This window comes from Sorex fumeus, unplaced genomic scaffold, assembly GCF_029834395.1.
Source record: "Sorex fumeus unplaced genomic scaffold, SorFum_2.1 ptg000122l, whole genome shotgun sequence".
In the NCBI taxonomy this organism is placed as follows: domain Eukaryota; kingdom Metazoa; phylum Chordata; class Mammalia; order Eulipotyphla; family Soricidae; genus Sorex; species Sorex fumeus.
Window position 1 is genome coordinate 20,781,452 of NW_026606179.1, and position 22,157 is coordinate 20,803,608.

Below are 22,157 nucleotides of genomic sequence, written 5' to 3' on the forward strand. Positions count from 1 at the left end.
TTCCCTTGACAGGAATTTCCATACAGCTTACATTTCTGCATGGAAATAACAGAGGCAGAGAAGAAAACCCCATGCCAAGAAATTATAGAAATTGCAAGCAGTTCCAGCACACACTATGCTTAAGTACAGTATGGTTACTGGTAATCAAGCCTGAGGTTGGGCAACTTACACAAGGAGCCCTGCTGAAGGACAGAGAGACTAACAAGGACCTGGAAATATTTGAAACAGTTGGGTAGGCAAGGGTATATATGGGGAAGAGGGGATGGATGGAACGGATTCACAGATTCTTCCAAAACTGTAAAACTGAAACTCCGCTCTCTAACAATAAACAAACCCACAAACCTACATTAGACTTAATCACTTAATCACTTAACTTCACGTTAGTTGTTGATTTGCTCGAGTGGGCACCAGTAACGTCTCCATTTGTCCCTGTCGCGTGCTAGTGTACCCCAATGGCATCTGTTCGCTCTGGGAACATGAAGAGCCTCAAACCGATCGTTCATGATCTTGATGAAGAAGTCTGACCATCTGGTAGGTGGGCGGCCACGCGGTCTTTTGACATCCCGTGGGATCCAGTCGGTAACAGCTCTAGTCCAGCGGTCATCTTTAAATCTCATTACGTGACCAGCCCATCTGATTTTTGACACCTTGGCAAACGAGACAGCGTCCCTGATTCTTGATCGTCAACAGATGTCGGAACTCCGGATTCTTTCTCTCATTTGAGTGAAACGTGATATTCCAAGCATAGCTCTTTCAATTCTTCTTTGGGAGACCTGAATAGCGTTCTCATTCTGTTTGCGTAGGGCCCAGGTATCTGAGGCATATGTTAATGCAGGAAGAACAGCGGAATCAAAGACATGTGCCCGGAGCCTGAGGTTCTTCGTCCTCTTAGCTATTTCTTCGACGTTCTTGAAGGCGTTCCAAGCCGCTCTCTTCCTCCTGCGCAGCTCGGGTGCCAGGTCATTTGTCATGTTGACTTCTCGACCCAGGTACACATAGCTGTTACATTCGGAGATGGTCGTTCATTAAGAGCGAATGGGGCATCAGGAACGAGGCTGTTTCTCTTAAACATTGTCTTCATAAGATTCAGCTGTAGTCCTACCTTTCCACACTCACAGTCAAAGTCGGCCAGCATTTGTGCCGCTTGGCTGATGTTTGGTTTGGTGTTTGGTTCGGCAGGTGTTATTAAAACAATGTCATCAGCAAAGCGGAGGTGGTGTAGTTGCCGACCATCTATCTTCACTCCCATTCCTTCCCATTCCAGTCGTCGCATGATGTTCTCGAGGGTGGCACTGAAGAGTTTCGGTGAAATGGTATCACCCTGCCAAACCCCTCTCTTGACATCAATGATTACTTCTTTGTAGAATGGTGAGATCTTGGTAGTGAATCCGCAATACAGCTCACGGAGGATCTTGATGTATTGGGCTTGAATGCCCTGATTGGCTAGGGCTTCAATGACCACTTCCGTCTCAACAGAATCAAAGGACTTCTTTAAATCAACGAACGTTAAACAGAGCGGCATCTTGAACTCCCGAGAAACCTCAATGAGCTTGGTTATTGTGTGGATATGGTCGATGGCGCTGAATCCTTTGCGGAACCCGGCTTGCTCGCATGGTTGTCCTTCATCTTGTGTTCTGCCAATCCTATTTAGGATGACTCGAGTGAACAACTTGTAGATGACAGATAATAGGCAGATCGGGCGATAGTTGCCACTGTCATGGATGTCTCCCTTCTTGAACAGTAGTATGGTCCTGCTGGTTTTCCACTGGGACGGAACCTTGCATTCAGACAGGTAGCGAGTGAAGAGCCAAGCCAGTGTATTGATGAGTACTGACGGCAGGTTCTTCAGGTGTTCAGGTCTGACCTTGTCTGGGCCAGGTGCTGTTCGTTTCTTTACTGACGAAATGGCATGTCAGATTTCGGAAGGGAGAACATTGGGAACGACATATCCATCCTGTGGAATTTGGTATGTCGGCAAGTGGACATGGCTATCGAAGAGATCTGAGTAGAAGTCATGGATAATCTTCTCCATTGCCGTTCTGGAGGATGTGATGGATCCATCAGCACGTCGGAGGGCAGTCATCTTGGTCTTGTAGTTGGCAAAGGACAGGCGGGTGTTACGAATACTTTTCCTGGCTTCTGCCGCATCTACCAGCACTTCTGCTCTTCTCTCTTTGAGGTCTTCCTTTATCGCATCTCTGCACTGCTTTGCGAGCTTGGATGTTAGCTTGCGGTTGCCTGAGGCATGCGCCAAACCACATTGGCGAATAAGCTCAAGAGTTTTCGAAGACAGGCGTTTTTTTGTGGCTATCTCTCTCTTGGCGTTCCTCGCACAATCATGGAGGTGCTGAACCAGTCGATCATATTCCTCGTCAATATTGTCAACAATGGCATCTTCCATGTTGCCGCAATAGTGCCAAAGAGCTCCCAGTTGATGGTTGTTCTCTTTTTAAACTTTGCAGCCCTTTCTCCCCGCTCTGTGAAGTAGAATTTTGCACGAAGGAGATGGTGGTCCGATCCCATTCAGAATTTTGGGACAACAGCAACATCAGTCAGGCAAAACCGTCGATTGAATATGATGTGGTCTATTTCGTTGTGGAATCGTCCACCGGGAGACTCCCATGTCCATCAGGAGACTCCCATGTCCATCGTTTAGATTCTGCCTTCTGGAACTGTGAGTTACCATGAATGGTCTTGGTCGACATGATGAACTCAGACAGTCTCTCACCCTGTTCGTTCCATTCTAGGCCATGGGTCCTGATGTGAATTCTTCAGCTGATCTTCTCGGTCCTATCTTGGCATTAAAATCACCCACAATGATCTTGTAGAAGGTGTGGTCTTCTTTATAGAACTTCTCCAGCTCCATGTAGAACTTCTCGATTTCTCTTTCATTATAATGAGATGTTGGTGCATAGACAACAAACATAGAAACTTCCGGCAGTGAGCCACATCTATTCAAATGTAAACGTCCGATTCGGGTTGTTAGGCATTCGAATGAAACAATGCTCATGGCCAAGTTTATGTTGACAAGGACACCGACGCCTCCGGCACCTCTTTTATCACATGTTCCGAGGAACAATTCTTCTCCAGTGTCGAAAACGGAATGATGAGATTCGTGCCTTCTTGTCTCGGTCAGACCAATGATGTCGTACTTGATCATTCGCGCTTGTACCATCAGGTCCTCGATGGATGCATCTGATGCTAGCGTACGTGCACTGAAAGTACAGACGATCATTTTTGTCTTCCTACCTCCACTACCCAGCCGCTGCCACACTCCAGGACACTTTCCGGACCCATGTGACAGCTCCGGCCAAGACTCACGCATGACTGAAGACCCACAGAACAAGAAAAGCGGAACTTTCTAAGACCTTGGACTCCAGGCTCAACGGACCCAGGAACAAAGATTCTCTGCTTGCTCCCACCAACCACAGGTGACAAAGGGATTCTAATCAGGAGCCCCACCCTACCCTGCCCTGTCTGCTTCTACCAACCACTAGAGACCCAGGAATCGGACTGCACACAGAAGACCCACCCTACCCCTACCGGGACCAGATAAACACCCCACTGGCAGACCTCCACTACCGACACTACCTCCACTACCCAGCCGCCGCCACACTCCAGGACGCTTTCCGGACCCGCGCGGCCGCAAAGTGGCCACGCGACACATAAGACACTAAATACCCATCTTCCGGAATTGCCGTACCATCTTTGATAGGGTTCAAATATGGTAACACCTACGAGGGTGATTAGAGGTCGCCTCAAAAGCCTCTATCCCTTCGGAAAGACTGGCAAGCTACCGAGAGTATTTCGCCCGTACGGAAGAGCCTGGCAAGCTATCCATTGTGTATTCGATATGCCAAAACCAGTAATTACAACTGGTCTCATTCACCTGACCCTGAAGGCTTCACCGACATGGCAGCACTGAGAAGGATGAGAAAGGAGAGGCCGATAAAATCTCAAGGCCAAACTAGGCTGCCACAACGAAGGAAGACATTAGACTAATCTTTTATTTATCTCCAGTTAGTCACACCCCACAGCCACAGTGACCACAGTACAACAAAAGGCCCAGAGCCAGGACACACACACTATGTACACTCTTGCAATCACACACTGGTATACATATAGACACTCATAATTATACAGTCACACTGTGACCTGTACATAGTCTGATAATCGCATACACTAATATACACATTAACATACACACTCTTATAATTACATACTGAGATTACATGCTGGCACACTTGTAGCCAAACTTATATTTATGCTCATATGCTCTTATCACACACTCTGACATACACACACTGATACACACACTAATAATCAGACACCCTGACATGTACATAGTCTTATAATCACACACTAGCATACTTATAATCAATCACATTGACATACCTGACATACTTATAAACCACACAACATGAACACTCATAATCAGTCACACTGACATGCACATAGTCTAATAATTATACACTAACATACACACACTGAACTCCAGTGTGTTCCTTTTTATCACACAATCACACGCTGACAAAACATATGCTCTCACACACTAACATACATTGACACACCTATAATCCACACAGGCACACTGACATACAAGTAGTCCAATAATCTTACTATGTCAGTGTTTGACTCTTCTCACACAGACACAATCCTATACACTAACATACACATATGCTCTGATAATAATGCACTCTGACATTCACATACACTGACACACACAATCACACTCTGACACATACACATACGCTCTTATAATCAGGCACACTGACATTTACGTACACATGACACACAATCACACACACAGACATACACATACTCTTATAATCACACACTGACACGCACATGCATACTGACACACACAAGCACATACACTGACACGCATATACACTCTCTAACAATACACTCTCGAGCGACGCCCCACACCGACGCTTCCACGAAACCGCATACGTCCCCAAGACCCCCCGGGCGGGGGACACAGCCGGCCTGAGGCTCCAGCCTCCCCTCGCCCCATCCCTCCGTGCCTCGCAGCCTCACGCGGGTCCCTCAACTCACCAGACAGAAAACGATGACCGCCGGCTAGCGGCAGAGGATCCAGAGGGTGACGCCCGTGCAGGTGGCCAAGATGCGAGTCGAATCCTAGCGGGAAACGCGTACCTTGTGACACAGGCTGACGCGAGCGGGGGCGGCTCGGCACGCGCGCTCGCCTCCCGCTGCCCCGTAGACTCCTGGGAGCGCCCGGCGCCGCCCAACTGCGCAGGCGCAGACGGCCGCCCGCGCCGGGGTGAGGCCGTTGGGTCCGGGGCGCTGGGAAGAGGGTGGCTGAGGGAATCTTGGGGACGCGGGTCCGCGGGCAGACTCGGGGGACGGGACCGGTGGGACGGCCGGGGAGGAAGCCCGGAGTCCGCGTTCGACCTCGTGGATTCAGAGGGAACCGGAAAGCGACCCGCGGTATCCAGCCGCTCTGATCTGTGCGACGCGGCCTTGGGCGTGGTCCGTGGGCGTGACCCTGAGGGTGAGAATCGAGTGTGACCTGGAAGGAACTCGGGGAGGGCTGGTTTTGTCTGTGTTGGAACCCAGGAAGCCCCATCGCAGGAATCCGGGCCTCACCGAGCGTGGCGCGGCGCCGCGGTGTGTGTGTAAAGTGAACGGGATCGTGTGTGTGCGTGCAACGTGGACAGGATCGTATTCCCGCGCGGGGTTTCTGCTGCATGTGTCCTTTTTCAGAGTTAGGTTTGAGTTGTCTGAGACTGTCGGTGACAGTGGAGAAGGCATTTGATTTAAGAGGGGGGTGTGTGAGAGAGAGATTTTGCTGGGATTGTGTGTGATGTGCTTTGTGGGGCTATGGGATGGTGGTTTTCTGAAGTTAGTTTGATTAACTTCACACTAACACTAATTAGAAAGTCCAAGTATACACATATTGTGCATAGGTTTGTAAGATACTGTTAAAGTCTTGTTTAGTTGAGTATGCAAGATTTGCTTATCCGATTAGTGACCGTTAAGTCTGCCCAAAATCATAACTCAGTAGTAATTTTGCAAATAAAGTAGAGGAATAAATGTTAGAGAAAAGGTTTGGTTTCCATGATTGCTAGAGGGTAAGATTTACTCCGGAAAAACACCATTTAAATTAAAATTAGTGATAAACCTAACGTAGTATGAGAAATAAATAATGCTGTTGCTTGTATGATATATCCTGATTTTGGGTGAAATCCATGGCAATCTAAGATAATAAAATGTCTTTGATACACTTTAATCACAAGGGCAGCCTTATTTTAGTAATTAGTTATTTTGCTAATTTAAATATTCATTGTAGCAGTCAATGTAGCAGTGAATAATTTTGAAAATTCTGGACTCTTAGAAAAATAACCTTTGAAAGGTTAGAGAATGGAAAGGTTAGCTTCTTAATGTTGTTTAGTAGTTAATAATTACTGATAATGTAATTATTTTTCATAATTTCTGAATAGTTATACAAGTAAATTACAGAGATTAATAAAGACATAAAATAGTAAAGTTAATTAGAAAGTCCCAATATTCTCAAGCTTCAGGGCCAGAGAAATAGTACAATGGGTAGGATGTTTTCCTTGAACACAGCCAGCCTGGGTTCAATCCCCTGCATTCCATATGGTCCCCAGAGCCCTGCCAAGAGTGATTCCTGAGCACAGAGGCAGAGTAAACCCTGAGCACTACTGGGTGTGGCCCCAAAACAAAACCAAAAAAAAAAATTCAAGCTTATACAGATGTCTAATATGAAAAAAGATGGCATTTCATGTCAGTTGAGGAAATATGGATTCCATTGTCATGAGTAATGTTTTAAAGTTTTGCAGCTTAAAGGGTTAAATTATTACCTTTTAAAAAATCAACCTATTGGGGCCGGAGAGTTAGTAAAGCATGAAGGGCTTTTACCTTGCATGCTGCCAAACCTAGTTCCCACTCTGTATGGGTCTCCCGAGCTCATCAGGAGTGATTCCTGAGCACAGAGCCAGGAGTAAGCCCTAAGCATAGTTGGGTATAGCCCCAAAACCAAAAAATTAATTAATGAAAATTCTGAAAAGCAGTTTATTAGACAATAAAAGGCATACAATACATGGATGGCATCACAGGGGGGATAAAAAATTCTATGAACTTATCAGAAGGATAATAATATTCTCCCTGATAATAAGAAATGTGTGAATTCTATACTATAATCTGGTAGGTAGTGAACCAAAAGTTGTCAACCACATATGTCAGAGTGTGGGGAGGCGGTCTCTCATAAATTAATAGAAAGTGCATGAAGAACAATTTAGAGATAATAAAAATGTCCTTCAAAGGAGATGGAGGTCAAAGCTACAATGTTCCCTCTGAGCTTCAGCAATTTCCCTAGAAATCATAAGTCTTACAAAGTCTTATGTTCACTAAGACTTATGGTTTTGGTAAAGGAATAGGATTTGTCCACTTCCCCCACTAATTTCTATCCTAGAATTGTGTTTGTTTTGTTTTTGGGTCACATCTAGCAGTGCTCAAGGGTCACTCCTGGTGCTACTTATGGAACTGTATGCTGTGCCAGGAATTGAACCTGGCTTGGCCACCTGCAAAACAAGTGCTCTACCTGCTGTACTGTCTCTCCAGCCCCCATCTGCTCTAGAACTTTTAGGGGCACTCAGAGTAAACATGTACTAAAATGGTGAAAGTTAAGCAGATGTAACTGACTCATTGTGGAATATGAGTTAAACATGATTTCACATTCTCCTTTTATCCCCCCATCTCTGTCTTAGGATCATTTCTTCTTCCATAAGAAGCACTCAAAAGAGGAGGTTGTCCCATGAAAATTCTTAAAGCCATGCTGCAGGTGAGATGGTCCCTCTCTGAAGTAACTCGTTCTCAGAATACAGGAACATTTGCTTCCTGTCCTGACATGATATTTGCTCCCATAAAACTGCTTCTTGGTAGGGCTCAGATGAAGGGGAGGGAAGCAAGTGACCTAAGGTACAAAATGAATAAAGACTGTCAGAGCTCTGTATTCCTACATTTTATACTCTAGGTGCCTCCCCACTAATTTCAGCCCTGTTCCCAGTTCCTCTTATGCCTACTAGATAAAGATAAGCTTTCCCCAGACGCACCTTCTAGGAATAACCACTGTTCACGTATCGATCCGTTCCTTTCTAGGTCTGCTCACAGAAGTGTCACTGGAACAGAAAAGGACTCTCTTAAGTTGGAGTATATTACTTGAGTGAATCACTCTTTCCTAGATACTGGTGTGAGTTCTAATAAGTAATGAGGAGTCAAGGAACAGATGTGGAAAAAACCTTGATTTCCACTGACTTGGTTTTGCAGTGACATCTAGGGTAGATCACAGACAAAGTGTTGGCGGTAAGGGGCTGAAGTGATAGTACGGCAGGTACCACATTTGCCTTGTGTGCGGCTGACCTGGGTTCAATCCCGGACATCCTGTGTGGTCCACCGAGTATGCCAGGAATGATTCTTGAGTGCAGAGCCAGGAGTAACACCTGTGCACTGCCAAGTATGGCCTCCCTCAAAAAAGGAAGAGTTGGTGGTAAGATGTCCTATTTTGTGAGATCTTTGGGATAAAGATTTGCTTACAAACTTGCATTTCTCTTTTTAGAGCTTTTTTGTTTTTGTTTTTGTTTTTTTCTGCTTTTGGGGTCACACCTGGCAATGCACAGGGGTTACTCCTGGCTCATGCACTCAGGAATTACTCCTGGTGGTGCTCAGGGGACCATATGGGATGCTGGGAATCCAACCCGGGTCGGCTGCATGCAAGGGAAATGCGCTACCCACTGTGCTATCGCTCCAGCCCCTAGAGCTTTTTTTAAAACTGTATATAATTGAGTTTATATATACAGTTTCTAAACTGTATTTTAAAATACAGGCATACATTGTTCCAATACCAATCTCTTCACCACTTCCCTCCAGTCCAGTTTCCCTCCTACCTCCCACTGTCTATTTTGTTTCAGTGTCCACAGTCACTACTAACCGTGGCCTACCAGAGAAAACTTTTTCTTGTATTTAGTGCTGATACCAATTTATGCTTTTATTGTTTTTCTTGATTTTTGGTTGGGAATAAACCCTAATCTCATGCGTGCAGTCATGCACTTTACCACTGAGCCACATTCCCCAACCCTATATTTATTCTTATCTTTTTGTTACTTCTAATCTTTTACATTTGGGTACAGGAAAAGGAATGGAAATATTCTATTCTTGAATCAAAAGTGATAGTTTGTCCTTTTTCCAACTCTTTCAGAAAATTTCTCTTCATCTAGAATTATTTAAAATATTACTATGTAGGGCCAGAGAGAGAATACAGGGATTAAGGTACTTGCCTTGCATACTGCTGACCCAAGCTCAAGCCCTGATACCACATATGGTGTCTCAAGGTCCACCAGAAGTAAACCCTGAGTGCAGAGCCAGGAGTAAGCCCTGAGCACTGCCAGGTGTAGCAATAGTGATTGTGTATGTGTGTGTGTGTGTGTAAAACTATTCAGAACTGGGAAGATTACACATGTTGCGTGTGCAGAAACCTGAGTCTGATCACTGGCACTGCAATTCCCCCTGAGCACTGCTGGGTGTAGCCCTGGAGGCCTCAGCATTGCTGGGCCCGAGCAGCACCACATTACTGAACTCTAGCAATGAACCATTTGACCTGGTTGACATTCTTACCAGTAGACCCAGACTCACTCTTAGCATCACTTAGAAGACCCCCCAAAATAAAATATTACTTTTCTCCAAACACTAATTTCTTCTTACACCATCTTTTTTTCTTTATGCACCATCAGCCTCACTCTAAAGGCTATATTGAGGCAATTCTATGACTATCAAATACATCTCTACATCGTAGGCCTCCAGGCAGTTTCAGAACCTCCAATAGTTGTCACCACCTGTCCTATAGACACTTCAAGCATTTCCAGAGTTTTCTTATTGTCTCATTTGTTTCAGTCTATTTGTTCTTCAGTTTCATATTTCCATTTTCTAGTTCCAGCTCTCTGTACATGCTTCTACCAACAACCCAAGATCTCTGTCCTTTTCTTTTCCCTCTGCAGCCAACTTATGACCAATTCTGTTGAGATTCATAATGCAGAAACTAATTATCCCATCTGACCAATAATAACTAAGACCTTAGTTTAGGAGACATCTAATGGTGATTATGTAATTGTCCTTTCACATAAAACACTTCAGGTTTACGGGAGAGATAGTATAGTGGGTCAACTTTTGCCTTGCACACAGTTGACCTGGATTTGATCCCAGGTACCTCATATGGTTCCCCAAGTGCAGAGTCAGGAGTAAGTCCTGAGCATTGCCCAGTGTGGCAAAGAATAAAAAACATATCAGGCTTTCTTCAGTTTTCAGTAATATTAACTCTAAAGTATAAATTTTGTCATATATATATATATAGTCACTATCCTCCCGTTGTTCATTAATTTGCTCAAGCGGGCCCAGTACCATCTCCATTGTGAGACTTGTTACTGTATTTGGCATATCGAATATGGTACGGGTAGCTTGCCAGGCTTTGTCGTGCAGGTGAGATACTCTCAGTAGCTTGCTGGGCTCTCTGAAAGGGGTGGAGGAATCAAACCTGGGCCAACCAGGTTGGCTAGTGTAAGGCAAACACCCTACCCTCTGTGCTATCGCTCCAGCCTATATATCTATATATCTATATCTATATCTATCTATCTATATATGTATATATATAGACTTACTGTTTCTGTTTCTTTTATTTTGGGGGTGGTAGTGGTTTGGACCACATCCACAGATGCTCAGAGCTTACTCCTGGCTCTGTGCTCAGGAATCACTCCTGGAAGGCTCAGGGGACCGTACAGGGTGCCAAGAACCAAACCTAGGTAAGCCATAAGTGGCCCTTATCGACTATGATCGATGACTCTGGCCCCTACTGTTTTTTGATGATGTTGAGGGAGGGCACACCCAGTGATGCTGGGAGCAGTTTGCAGTACCATGGAGTTTAGGCTTATGCATATCTAGGTGTGTTCTCTACTACTGGTGCCACATCCATAGCCTCTTTGTATTCTTTATACTTCATAAAACGGTGTGTTACAATGGAATGAAAAAGACATTTGGGAGGAAAATACTTAGTGTATATTCAAGAATGTTGATAAGGGGCCATTGCTCTATAGGGAAAAATCCAGAATTATGCCGACTGCCTAACTCCATCTATACCTTTTCCTTTTTAAAATTCAGACTTACTCTTCAAGTTCATGTTCTCCTTTGAACACATATCTCGCTTAATTATCTTTGTTTCTTTGCTTGCCTCTGTTCTCTCTTGAACATGTACTTCTCTTTTTCTCTTCCCTCATATCTTTCTTTTTTTTTCTTTTTGGGTCATATCCAGTGATGCTCAGGGGTTACTTAGGCTCTGAACTCAGGAATGATTCCTGGAGGTACTTGGGGGATAATATGGGATGCTGGAGATCAAACCCAGGTTGGCTGCGTGCAAGGCAAAGGCGCCTTACCTGCTGTACCATTGCTCTGGCCCCATCCCTTTATATCTTTCTACATAAGTTGGATAAAAATTATCTTGGTTCACAAGAAAATAAAAAAATTCAACAACATTCCTAACATACAGTGCTTTTGCTTTTTCCTGAATTTATGAGCTGATTTTATTTTCATTGTGAACATTTTGATTGGTGTTTTTTTTTGGACCAAACCTGACAATTCTCAGGAACACCTCCCAGCTCTGTTCTCAGGAGACCATGTAGTACCAGAGATGAAACCCAGGCCTCCCATGTGCAAAGATGTGCTCAGCTCCTTGAGCTCTCTCTCCAACCCTCCTCATGAACTTTAAGGCCAAAGTCCTATATTCCTATCAAATAAACTCATTGTGAATACAAAACTGTCATGTTTTGTGATGACTAGGAATACAAAAAGAAAAAAAATAATTAGGGGCAGGGGGTGGTGTCGCATCCCGCAGTGTTCAAAGGTCTGTGCAGTGCCAGGGATCAAACCCAGAATTTCTGTTTGCAAAGTACATGCTCCAGCCTTGAACCATCTCTCCCTATCAAAAGAATTCTTTCTTTCAGTTTATAGCACTTCCCAAGTATATGTTTCTGTCATTGTATCCATACCACCTCTAAAGTGCATATGTCTACTGGTATGTTTCTCAGCAGGGTTTCATGTTTTTTTTATTCAACTGATTGCATTCAAGTCACATAGCATTAACTCATTTTTTAGCATGACATAATTAGTCAATACAGATCAGTGCGTTTTCAGAGGGCTGAAGCGCCTGCTGAGCATGCAGGAGCCCTGTGTTCTAACCCTAACCCTGTATGGTTCCCCAAATGCTGCTAGGAGTAGCTCCTGAGCATCACTACATGTGGCCCCTAAAACAACAACAATACAGACGAATGTATTTTTAAAGTGTTCTGCAAAGTTAGAAGAAAACAACTGACTGCTGATCAGAACCATGTCTCAGCTATTTCGTTCTCACTAGTTTTAGTCCCTTTAGGATGAACAAGAGTGTGCCATTACAGGGACCCGTGTCATTCAAGGATGTGACTGTGGACTTCACCCAGGAAGAATGGCAACATCTGGACCCTGCACAGAAGGCACTCTACAGGGATGTCATGCTGGAAAACTATTGCCATCTCATCTCCGTGGGTAAGGAAGACTCTATGCATCTTTCTGCATTGTGCATTGCTTTTCCTTTATGTTTTCACAGGTCAGAGGAAATGAATCCCATTTTGTTAGCAGAAAATAGAATTATGTCCTCACTTATCTAGTACGAGGTAATAGCTTTAGTAAAGTGTTCATGTGGGCCTCATCCGAACACCTAGAATCTATTTATTTCTCTTTCATAGTTTTGAAACCTCAGCAATCTTATTTACTAATAACACTTTATCTTATTATTTATTGTCAGGGTTTCACATGACTAAGCCTGATATGATACGCAAGTTGGAACAAGGAGAAGAACTGTGGACAACAGAGAGAATTTTTCCAAGTCACAGCGACCTAGGTGAGTTTAAAGATTACATTTGTAGGCATCTTTGTTCAAAAAAATCCATAAAATATACCTCTTGATATTTTCTTTCCATTTTCTTTTTGTTTTTGGGCCAAGCCATTGGTACGCAGGGGCTACTCCTGGCTTTGTACTAGGGATTACACCTGGCAATGCTAAGAGGGCCATATGGTGCTAAGGATCACATCCAGACCTCCTGTGTACAAATCATGTGCTCCAGCCCCTTGAGCTATTCCTTTAGCCCAATTCCAATTCTTTTGATTATATTTCCAGAAGTACCGTGGCTGGATCATATGATAATTTCCATGTTTAAGTTTTTTTTAGGAAACAAACCAGTTTTATTATGGTTCCACCATTTTTACATTCCTACCAATAATATATAAATATTTTTTTCTTTGTCCTCACCAAAATTTTATATTTTCCATTTTTTTTGGGGGGTAGAGGATCATGGCCTTTTTTTTGGGCGGGGGGAGCTTTTTAGGTCATACTGGTAATGCTTAGGGGTTACTCTTGACTCGGCACTTGGGAATTACTCCTGGAAGTGCTTGGGGGACCAGATGCGATACTGAGAATCAAACTAGAGTCGGCTGTGTGCAAGGGAAATTCCCCACCCGTTGTAATATCACTCCATCCCCAGTCATAGCCATCTTATTAGGGATCTATTTTATAGGGGCCACACCCAACAGCCCTTCTGGTGCTGAGGCCCAGTGGTATACAGGGGGCTATGGTGGTTATCAAGAAATACTCAGCCGACCACCAGGACTATACCTGAGTGGTATTGGGATGTAGAGTAGAGCAGTGGTGCCAGGGATTGAACTCAGTGCTAGGCATGTACTCTACCACTTGATCTCTCTTTGGTCCTAGGGAGCATTTGGGAAGAGGTACACCCAGCATTGCTCAGGGGCTTCTCCTTGCTCTGTGCTTAGGTGGTGGTTCCTAGCAGTTCTTGGCACATGTTGTGCCAGGGTTCAAGCCTTGGCCTTCTCTGTATAAAGCACACTTTTTAGCCTTTTGAGCTACCTCTGGCCCTATGTTTCATTTTCAAAAATATGTAACAGGGCTGAAGTGATAGTACAGTGGGTAGGATGCTTGCCTTGCACACAGCTGACCTGGATTTGATCCCTAACATCCCATATAGTCCCCAGAGCACTGCCAGGAGTAATTCTTGAATAACCCCTGAGCATCACCCAGTGGCCCAAAAACCAAGAGGAAAAAAAAGTCAACCCAAAGTCAAGATGTTTTCTAGTAGAATCAGGAATTGGAAAATCATTAAGTGCTTTGGATTTTGCCAATTGTCCTGGCTGAGGGCAGAGGTGGTCTCAAAAGTAGTAATCTCTGAGTGCAGAACCAGGATTAAACCCTGAACACTACCATGTATAGCCCCAAAACAGAAAAATAAAAGAATACTTGAGTGGCTAGAAAGATAGTATAGGGGTTTGGGCACATCTTCCATGCAAGGGGCCCCAGTTCAAGTCCCAGAATCATATGTCCCCAAAGCACCACTAAGTGTTGTCCTGGTGACCTCTGAGAATTGCCAGGTATGGCTCTGGTGACTCCTAGCTCTCCTGGGCCCATGCAGCACCACATCCTCAGTTGTAGCATTTAACTATCTGCCCCAGTTGACCTAGTACCCCATGAGCCCCTGAACATCACTTGAGAGGCCATCCCAAATGATGATTAATTAAAATAGATAAATCAGGGGTCAACAGAGAGCCAGCAGGTAAGGCAAATGTCTTATACACAGCTGACTTCGGTTCAATCCCCAGCATACCATATGATCCCCCCAAACCCCGCTATGAGTGATCCCTGAATGCAGAGCCAAGAACAAGTTCTGAGCATAGCTGGGTGTGGCCCAAAATCTGAGAACGAATAAATAGTGCAGAGTATGGCTAGATTCTAATTTCAGACCATTAATCCTATAAGGATGGAACTTCTGGGTAAATTGGAGAGTAGTCTAACCCTAAAAGTGACAGTTTAACTCCAGTTGTCAAAAGAAATTCGGTTTGCATATTTTTGAACTATACATAAATATGTTGGCTGCGTGCAAGGCAAACGCCCTACCACTGTGCTATCGCTCGGAGAGCCCGGCAAGCTACCGAGAGTATCTCGCCCATACGGCAGAGCCTGGCAAGCTCCCCGTGATGTACTCAATATGCCAAACACAGTAACAACAAAGTCTCCAATGGAGACGTTACTGGGCCCGCTCGAGCAAATCGACGAACAACGGGAGGGCCTTTACCTTTACCTTACATAAATATAACTGTACAACAATATACTTTCTGCATAAACCTTTTCATAAAGTCTTTGAAGATATTAGAATCAATCCTTTTATTGTAAATCAGTAGGTTTTTATGTTATTACATGTGTAAATGTAAGGGCTGGAGCGATAGCACAGCGGGTAGGGCGTCTGCCTTGCACGCAGCCAACATGGTCGACCCGAGTTCGATTCCTCTGCCCCTCTCGGAGAGCCCGGCAAGCTACCGAGAGTATTCGATATATGCCAGACACAGTAACAACAAAGTCTCCAATGGAGACGTTACTGGGCCCACTCGAGCAAATTGATGATCAACGGGAGGGCCTTTACTTACTTACTTACTTACATGTGTAAATATATGACACAGTACTACCTATTTACGTTTTGTTGGAAATTGTTTAAAACTTAGGGTATTATAAATAAAAAAGATCCAGGTTATAGGTAAGATGAATCCACCTTTAAAATTTTCCTCTTGTAATAAAAGGTCATATAAAAAAAATTCCCCTTGTTATGCCAAGGAGATAGCCCAAAGGGTTAATGAGTGCTTGCTTGCAGGAGGCCCAGATTTGATCCTTGACCTTGCATAGTCTCCTGAATACCTCTGGGAGTGAACCTCCAAATAATTCCTAGAATAGCCCTTGAGCCTACTAGGTGTGACCTCACGCCCCCAAAATAATAATAAAATTAATAATATAGCACCTGAGCTATTGGTATACATAGTAATGTAGCAGTAATAATTGATAATTTCTAATTAAAGCATTTATTATTAAAGGTCAGTCATTGCCATATCACTCTGAAGAATCCAGTCCTTCACAGCTCTCTCTGTTATTATAGGAAATAACAGAGTTAAGGTGTTACTGCATTGGAAAAGAAACTTGAACCAGTATTTCCCTGAAAATAAGAAGAAAAGTTAGAATTGATGATCAGGGACCTGGAACAGGTAGGGCATTTGCCTTGCATATGACTGACCCGGGTTCGATACCTGGCATCCCATATGGTCTCCTGAGCACCACTAGGAGTAATTCCTAAGTACAGAGCCAGGAATAACTCCTGAGCATCACCAGGTATGACTGACAACAGAAACAAGAATTGATGATAGAACAAGTCAGCTTGATGAACTCTTGATACACTGATGGAAGATAAAAATTGGTAACAATCTGAATTAAACAATGATTATATTCATGTCTCAAGTATTGTTTGTCCACTGGCTTATAATTCCCAGTGAGAATATGTATATTTTTTAATTTGAGGGGACCACTACCAGAAGCAACAATTTTTCTTGCTTCGTTTTTAGTGCTCTTGACAGGCTCAGTCCATTATCTTAAGTGCTCAGGTCTTATTCCTGACTCTACGCATAGGAATCAGTCATGGCAGTGCTGGACCATATGGAATGCCAGAGATTGAACCTGTGTCAGCCAAGTGCAGGCAAGTGTCCTGCTTGCTTTAAATATCTCTCTGGCCCCAAGTGGGAATATTTTTTCATAATTCTCCTCTTCTAAGAGAAAATAAATTATACTTAAGTGGAGATTTAGAGTATAGACTATAAGCTAGTGTTTCTATAATGGGAGATGAGTACTTGACAGACTTCATTTGCCATGGATGACCTACTACAGGAAAGGAAATATTATATAAAATGTATGTAATTCTGAGGGAATAAACTTGTAGGCTTTCATCATCACCTGAACAATTTTTCTTGCTTCTTGTTTAGTGCCCTTGACAGGCTCATTCCATTATTGTTGAGTCTTCTTATTCCAACAACAGTTCCTCTGACACCACCCTTTGTGTTTGTTCAGTTGTTCTTATATTACACCTACTCTGTGTAATTTATATACTATGTGTTTATGCCAGTTTTTATTTATACCAGTTTTTCCTTTAACAGGATTTATGTCATGCATTTTCCATTCTAAGAGGTAATTTATTTTGGCCTTTCTGTATATATAATGAGAGAGGCAGTCCCACCATGAGCAGTGTGGGTTGTTCAAATATATCTCCAATCCATAACACTAAAGGATGACAATGTTATTAATTATACTATGTTCTTTTCTAGAAGAAGATGGAAAAACTGAAGATGTTATAGTGAAATTCAAAGACTATCAAGACAGGCATTCTAGATCAATTATACTCATCAACCACAAAAGACTAAGTAAGGAAAAAAATAATATTTGGGGGAGAGCACTTACTGTAGGCAAGAGTCATATTATTTCCAAAAAAACACTGCATGAGTATAAGCCTGATGGAAAGGTTTTGAAAAATATTTCACAGTTAATCATTAGAAATATAAGCCCTGTGGAAGAAAAGTTTGGTGAGGGTAATGAGTGGAAGAAATTGCTCCTTGATGCTAAAAATGAGAAAACTCATACTGCAGTTACTCTCTATAAACAAACAGAAAGAAGTCTAAGTGGAAAACAAGAATCTGTTCAGCGTCAGAAGTTTCAAACAGCATTTGAACATAATGAGAAACCCATCCTTATGAAAGGAATATTATTTGCACATTCTAGAACTCACAAAGGAGAAAGAACCTTGGAATATAATGAAGATGAAATAGCTTTCATCAAAAAGTCAAATTTCAGTGTCCATCCACAAATTGTTATGGAGAGGAAGCCCCATGCTTACAACAAATATGGGAAATTCCTCTGTAGGAAGTCCATCTTTATGCATCAGCGATCTCAAGATGAAGAGAAACCGTTTCAGTGTCCTTACTGTGGAAATAGATTTAGAAGGAAGTCATATCTCATTGAACATCAGCGAATCCATACAGGTGAGAAACCTTATGTTTGCAATCAGTGTGGAAAAGCTTTTCGTCAAAAAACAGCACTCACACTTCATGAGAAAACACATATAGAGGGGAAACCTTACATTTGTTTAGATTGTGGGAAGTCCTTTAGACAAAAGGCAACCCTCACCAGACATTACAAAACACATACAGGAGAGAAAGCCTACGAATGTACTCAATGTGGAAGTGCTTTTAGAAAAAAATCATACCTCATTGATCATCAGAGAACTCACACAGGAGAGAAACCGTATCAGTGTAATGAATGTGGGAAAGCATTTATCCAGAAGACAACCCTCACTGTACATCAAAGAACTCACACAGGAGAGAAACCCTACATTTGTAATGAATGTGGGAAATCTTTCTGTCAAAAAACAACTCTCACTCTCCATCAAAGAATTCATACAGGAGAAAAACCTTATATTTGTAATGAATGTGGGAAATCCTTCCGCCAGAAGGCAATCCTTACTGTTCATCATAGAATACATACAGGAGAGAAATCCAATGGGTGTCCTCAGTGTGGGAAAGCCTTTAGTAGGAAATCAAATCTCATTCGTCATCAGAAAACTCACACAGGAGAGAAACCATATGAATGTAAAGAATGTGGGAAGTTCTTCAGTTGTAAGTCAAACCTCATTGTCCATCAGAAAACTCACACAGTAGAAACCAGAGAAATTCAGTAAATGGTGTTAAAAACTTAAAAAGTCGTAGTAAACCCTGTACATAATGTTGCTTGCAGGTATATAATTTCAACAACTTAAGGTTTCAGGTCACATACGCACCTACTGTTTGCTAGACCATAAAACAAAGAGTTACAGTATAAATATCATTGAAAATGTAAATCAAATTTTTAATAGGTTCAGCAGACATAAACTTCCTCTGTCAAACTGCTACTAATAATTAAAATTGCTTATTTTCAATTTCAGTATATATTGTGAACCTGTAATAAATAGGTGGTCCATCGGCCACACTATACATAAGTGCTTTAAGAGAAAGGAGGTATTAACTGTATTTCTCGTTGCAAATATAGAAAAAAAGCTAGTTGCTACCTCCTCAAAGTTAACCACAGGTCTGGCTTTTAATAGATCATAAAACCTTTTATTAATTGGATTGTATCAATTCAATCAGCTTAATCAGTGGCTGAATAAATAGCAGTACTCCTACATTTTAAAAAATTGGATTGTGTATCATTCCTAATATGTGTATTCCCTTCATCATGTCTTTAAAAATGTATCATTAGTGCATGTGGTAGAATGTCATTTATTTTCATTCTGTACAGGATTCTATTATATAATTGTATTCACAACTTATCCAGTCTACTATAATTTTTTTCATTGTTTACAGCTTAGGGACTTAAATAATTCTTCTGTGAACATATACGTATGTTTATGTGCATATACACGTAGATACACACGTATATATTGCACATATATTCTTAGGAGTGGAATTTCTTGGTCCTGGGTCATATGTATGTTCAATTGATTTGGTAGATAATACCAAACAACTTAGAACTGTCACAGCAATCTTAACTCTAAGGGAATCACATTGGATGGAAAAGCTTCAAATGAAGTGATTGTAAAAATGAGTAATGCTTCACTCCTTAACAACAACAATGAATACTAAAGATAGGATTCTTTCAACTGATAAGGCTTGGAACTCTTTAGAGAAAGCAGGTTCCATGAGAACTCAACCAGGGGCTGGAGCAATAGTATAGTGGGTAGGGACCCCCCCAAAAAATGGTATATTAATACTGAAAATCTTTAGATCCTTAAAGAGACCATAGATGATCTGTGAACTCAACAAGCTAAATTTTTCTCACACCTAGTTCCTGAATTTTTTTTTAGGGATCATAATAATTATTTAGGTCTTGGCATCATCAATTCAGATATATATATATATATATATATATATATATATACACACACACATATATCCCCAGTAGTGTTTAGGTGTTACTCCTGGCTCTATAGAATACCAGGAATTGAACTTTGGTTGGCCGTGTGCATGGACTTACCCACTGTACTCTGAACCCTAAGTATCTAGGTAATCTAACTAAAATTAGTTACCATTTATTCCTGTGGCAGACCTAGATGTTCCTCAGTGATCCACTATCTTACTCATGATATTCATGTGCCTGTATAAGTCCTTTCTCTCAAGTGTGGGCTCAGCAATTTCTTTCTAACCAGGAAAGTCTGCCATTTTTGTTCCACAAGATTCTGTTGTTTTGCTTTGTTTGATTTTGGAACCACACCTGGTGGTGCTTTGGGCTCTATGCTCAGGAATAATTAATGGCAGGGCTTGGAGACCATATGGGATTCTCTGTATTGAACATGAAAGGCAAGTACCGTCTCCCCAGTCCCTGTTCCACAAACTTCCTTTTTTTTCCCCTTTTTTGAAAAATTTTATTTTTATAAAGTTTTTCACAGTAGTTCATTACAGATAATATTCAAACACAAATCCCACCACTGTGCAACTTCCCACCACCATAAGAGGAAACTGTGCGAAGATTGTTGTATTTCATCCTGGAGCCATTTAATTCCTTATATAAAAGATTACAAGTATTTTAAACCCAAACAAATGTTTACTACTTTTGGTACATCAGTGGGCTAGAGTATAAGAGGTTGCACATCCCAGGACGTTCTGTGTCACACTCTTCCAGATTTATTTCATGGTCTCCGGATCTTAGCTGTTGATGAGACTATATGGCACCAGAGACAGTTTGTGGGTGTGACTGCCAAGCTACTGGAAAGTGGGAGCTCTGGGAAGGAGGACCAGTCCCATTCCGAGCTAGCTTAGAGATCTCAGTCACGGGTCCCACATACCTGGGTTTTTCTGCAGGTTCCCACATAGGTGAGGCTCATCCGAGCCTGTGGAGAGCAGCCTTGAGCATGGCTGTGTGGTTGGGTTGTGGAGATTTTCGGCTGCCTAGGTCCTGCTGGGGTGGGGAGGGAAACTCAACCTGCCCTGCTTCAAGTTGCCCCATTGAAAGCCTGGAGAGGGGTCAGGACATTTCACAAACTTCTTGCTTGCTTACTGTAAGACCATATGAAATCTTTTGCTAGTTTTGATGAATCAGGGTACCATACTGTTGAGGCCCATGTGACAAAAACAGCCAGCACAAAACTGAGACCCTCTGTCTAACAGTCTGTAAGGAATTGAATGTTGCAAAGAGTAATCTTGAGAAGCAATATTTTCCCGTCTGCCTGTAAGCACAGAGAATCTTGGTCCACACTGTGACCACAGCCTTATGAAAGTCCTTGGAGTAGAAGATCCAGCAAGGCTGTCTAGACCATAGAAAGCACAAAGTGACTGTGTACTGCTCTAAGGTGTTATGTTTGTGGGAATTTCTTACACAGCAGTAAGCATATGACAGAATATTCTAATTCCATTTATATCATTTTGTTTATTGAGTATTCCTTCCTTCCTTTGGGGGGAAGCTAGAGTCACAAAATCCAACCTGTAAAGAGAAATCCTGCAGCAGCCTGCTGGCCCCTGGACATAGTTAACTATGCTCCTAGGCCCAGAAGTAATTCACAAAAACCCTATAAACTGCTTCTCTGGCATTGCCCCCTGTGCCTCTGTTAGCAAAATAGATTCTGATCTTCAGGGTTATAAAGAAAAACAAACCCATGGGGTATTGTGGCAAATTTCCTATAAATGGTCCTAAGTATTTATCCTAACTCCTTTAAATTTTGATTTTGGTTTTTAGTTCCATCTGGTGATGCTCAGGGCTTACCCCTGGCTCTGCACTCAGCGATTACACCTGGGGGGCTCAGGCGACCATAAGTGGTGCTAAAGATCAAACCCAGGTCGGTAGCATACAAGGCAAGCACCCTACTTGCTGTACCTGTTGCTGTACCTGCTCCAGCCCCTCTACCTCCCTTTTAAAGGAGGAGATAAGTAGATATATGTAGAGGAGATAAGTAATATGTAAAAAAAAAGTAATATGTAAAAAAAAAACATATAAGTAGATATATGTAGAGGAGATAAGTAATATGTAAAAAAAAAAAAAAAAAACCCTGACATCACAATGGCTGAAAGTTTCTGTCTTTAAAAACCTTTCAGGGGCTGGAGAGATAGCACAGCGGGTAGGGCGTTTCCCTTTCACGCGGCTGACCCGCGCTCGATTCCCAGCATCCCATATGGTCCCCTGAGCACTGCCAGGGTTA

General features: G+C 42.5%; 2 protein-coding genes across 5 annotated transcripts in view; one reads left to right on the top strand and one right to left on the bottom strand.

Moving 5' to 3' along the window:
• The window catches only part of ZNF260 (zinc finger protein 260), a 43,922-nt gene extending 38,809 nt beyond the window's left edge, over window positions 1-5,113 (bottom strand). The window contains exon 1 of the mRNA XM_056136525.1: window positions 5,059-5,113. The gene's annotated coding sequence lies outside the window, so the exon portion shown is untranslated. The remainder of the gene's footprint in view (window positions 1-5,058) is intronic.
• Window positions 5,114-5,384: 271 nt separating this feature from the next.
• On the top strand, window positions 5,385-19,350 carry ZNF382 (zinc finger protein 382). 4 transcript variants are annotated; one of them, XM_056136496.1, is made up of 5 exons: window positions 5,385-5,518; window positions 7,755-7,828; window positions 12,440-12,606; window positions 12,866-12,961; window positions 17,266-19,350. In XM_056136496.1, exons 3-5 carry the CDS (start codon window positions 12,456-12,458, stop codon window positions 18,669-18,671), a joined length of 1,653 nt encoding a protein of 550 aa, XP_055992471.1. In that variant the 5' UTR covers window positions 5,385-5,518; window positions 7,755-7,828; window positions 12,440-12,455; the 3' UTR covers window positions 18,672-19,350. The 4 variants fall into 4 exon arrangements, with proteins under 4 accessions (XP_055992471.1, XP_055992473.1, XP_055992470.1 ...); XM_056136498.1 differs by having other exon boundaries at window positions 12,480-12,734; XM_056136495.1 differs by having other exon boundaries at window positions 12,480-12,606.
• Window positions 19,351-22,157: the final 2,807 nt, after the last annotated feature.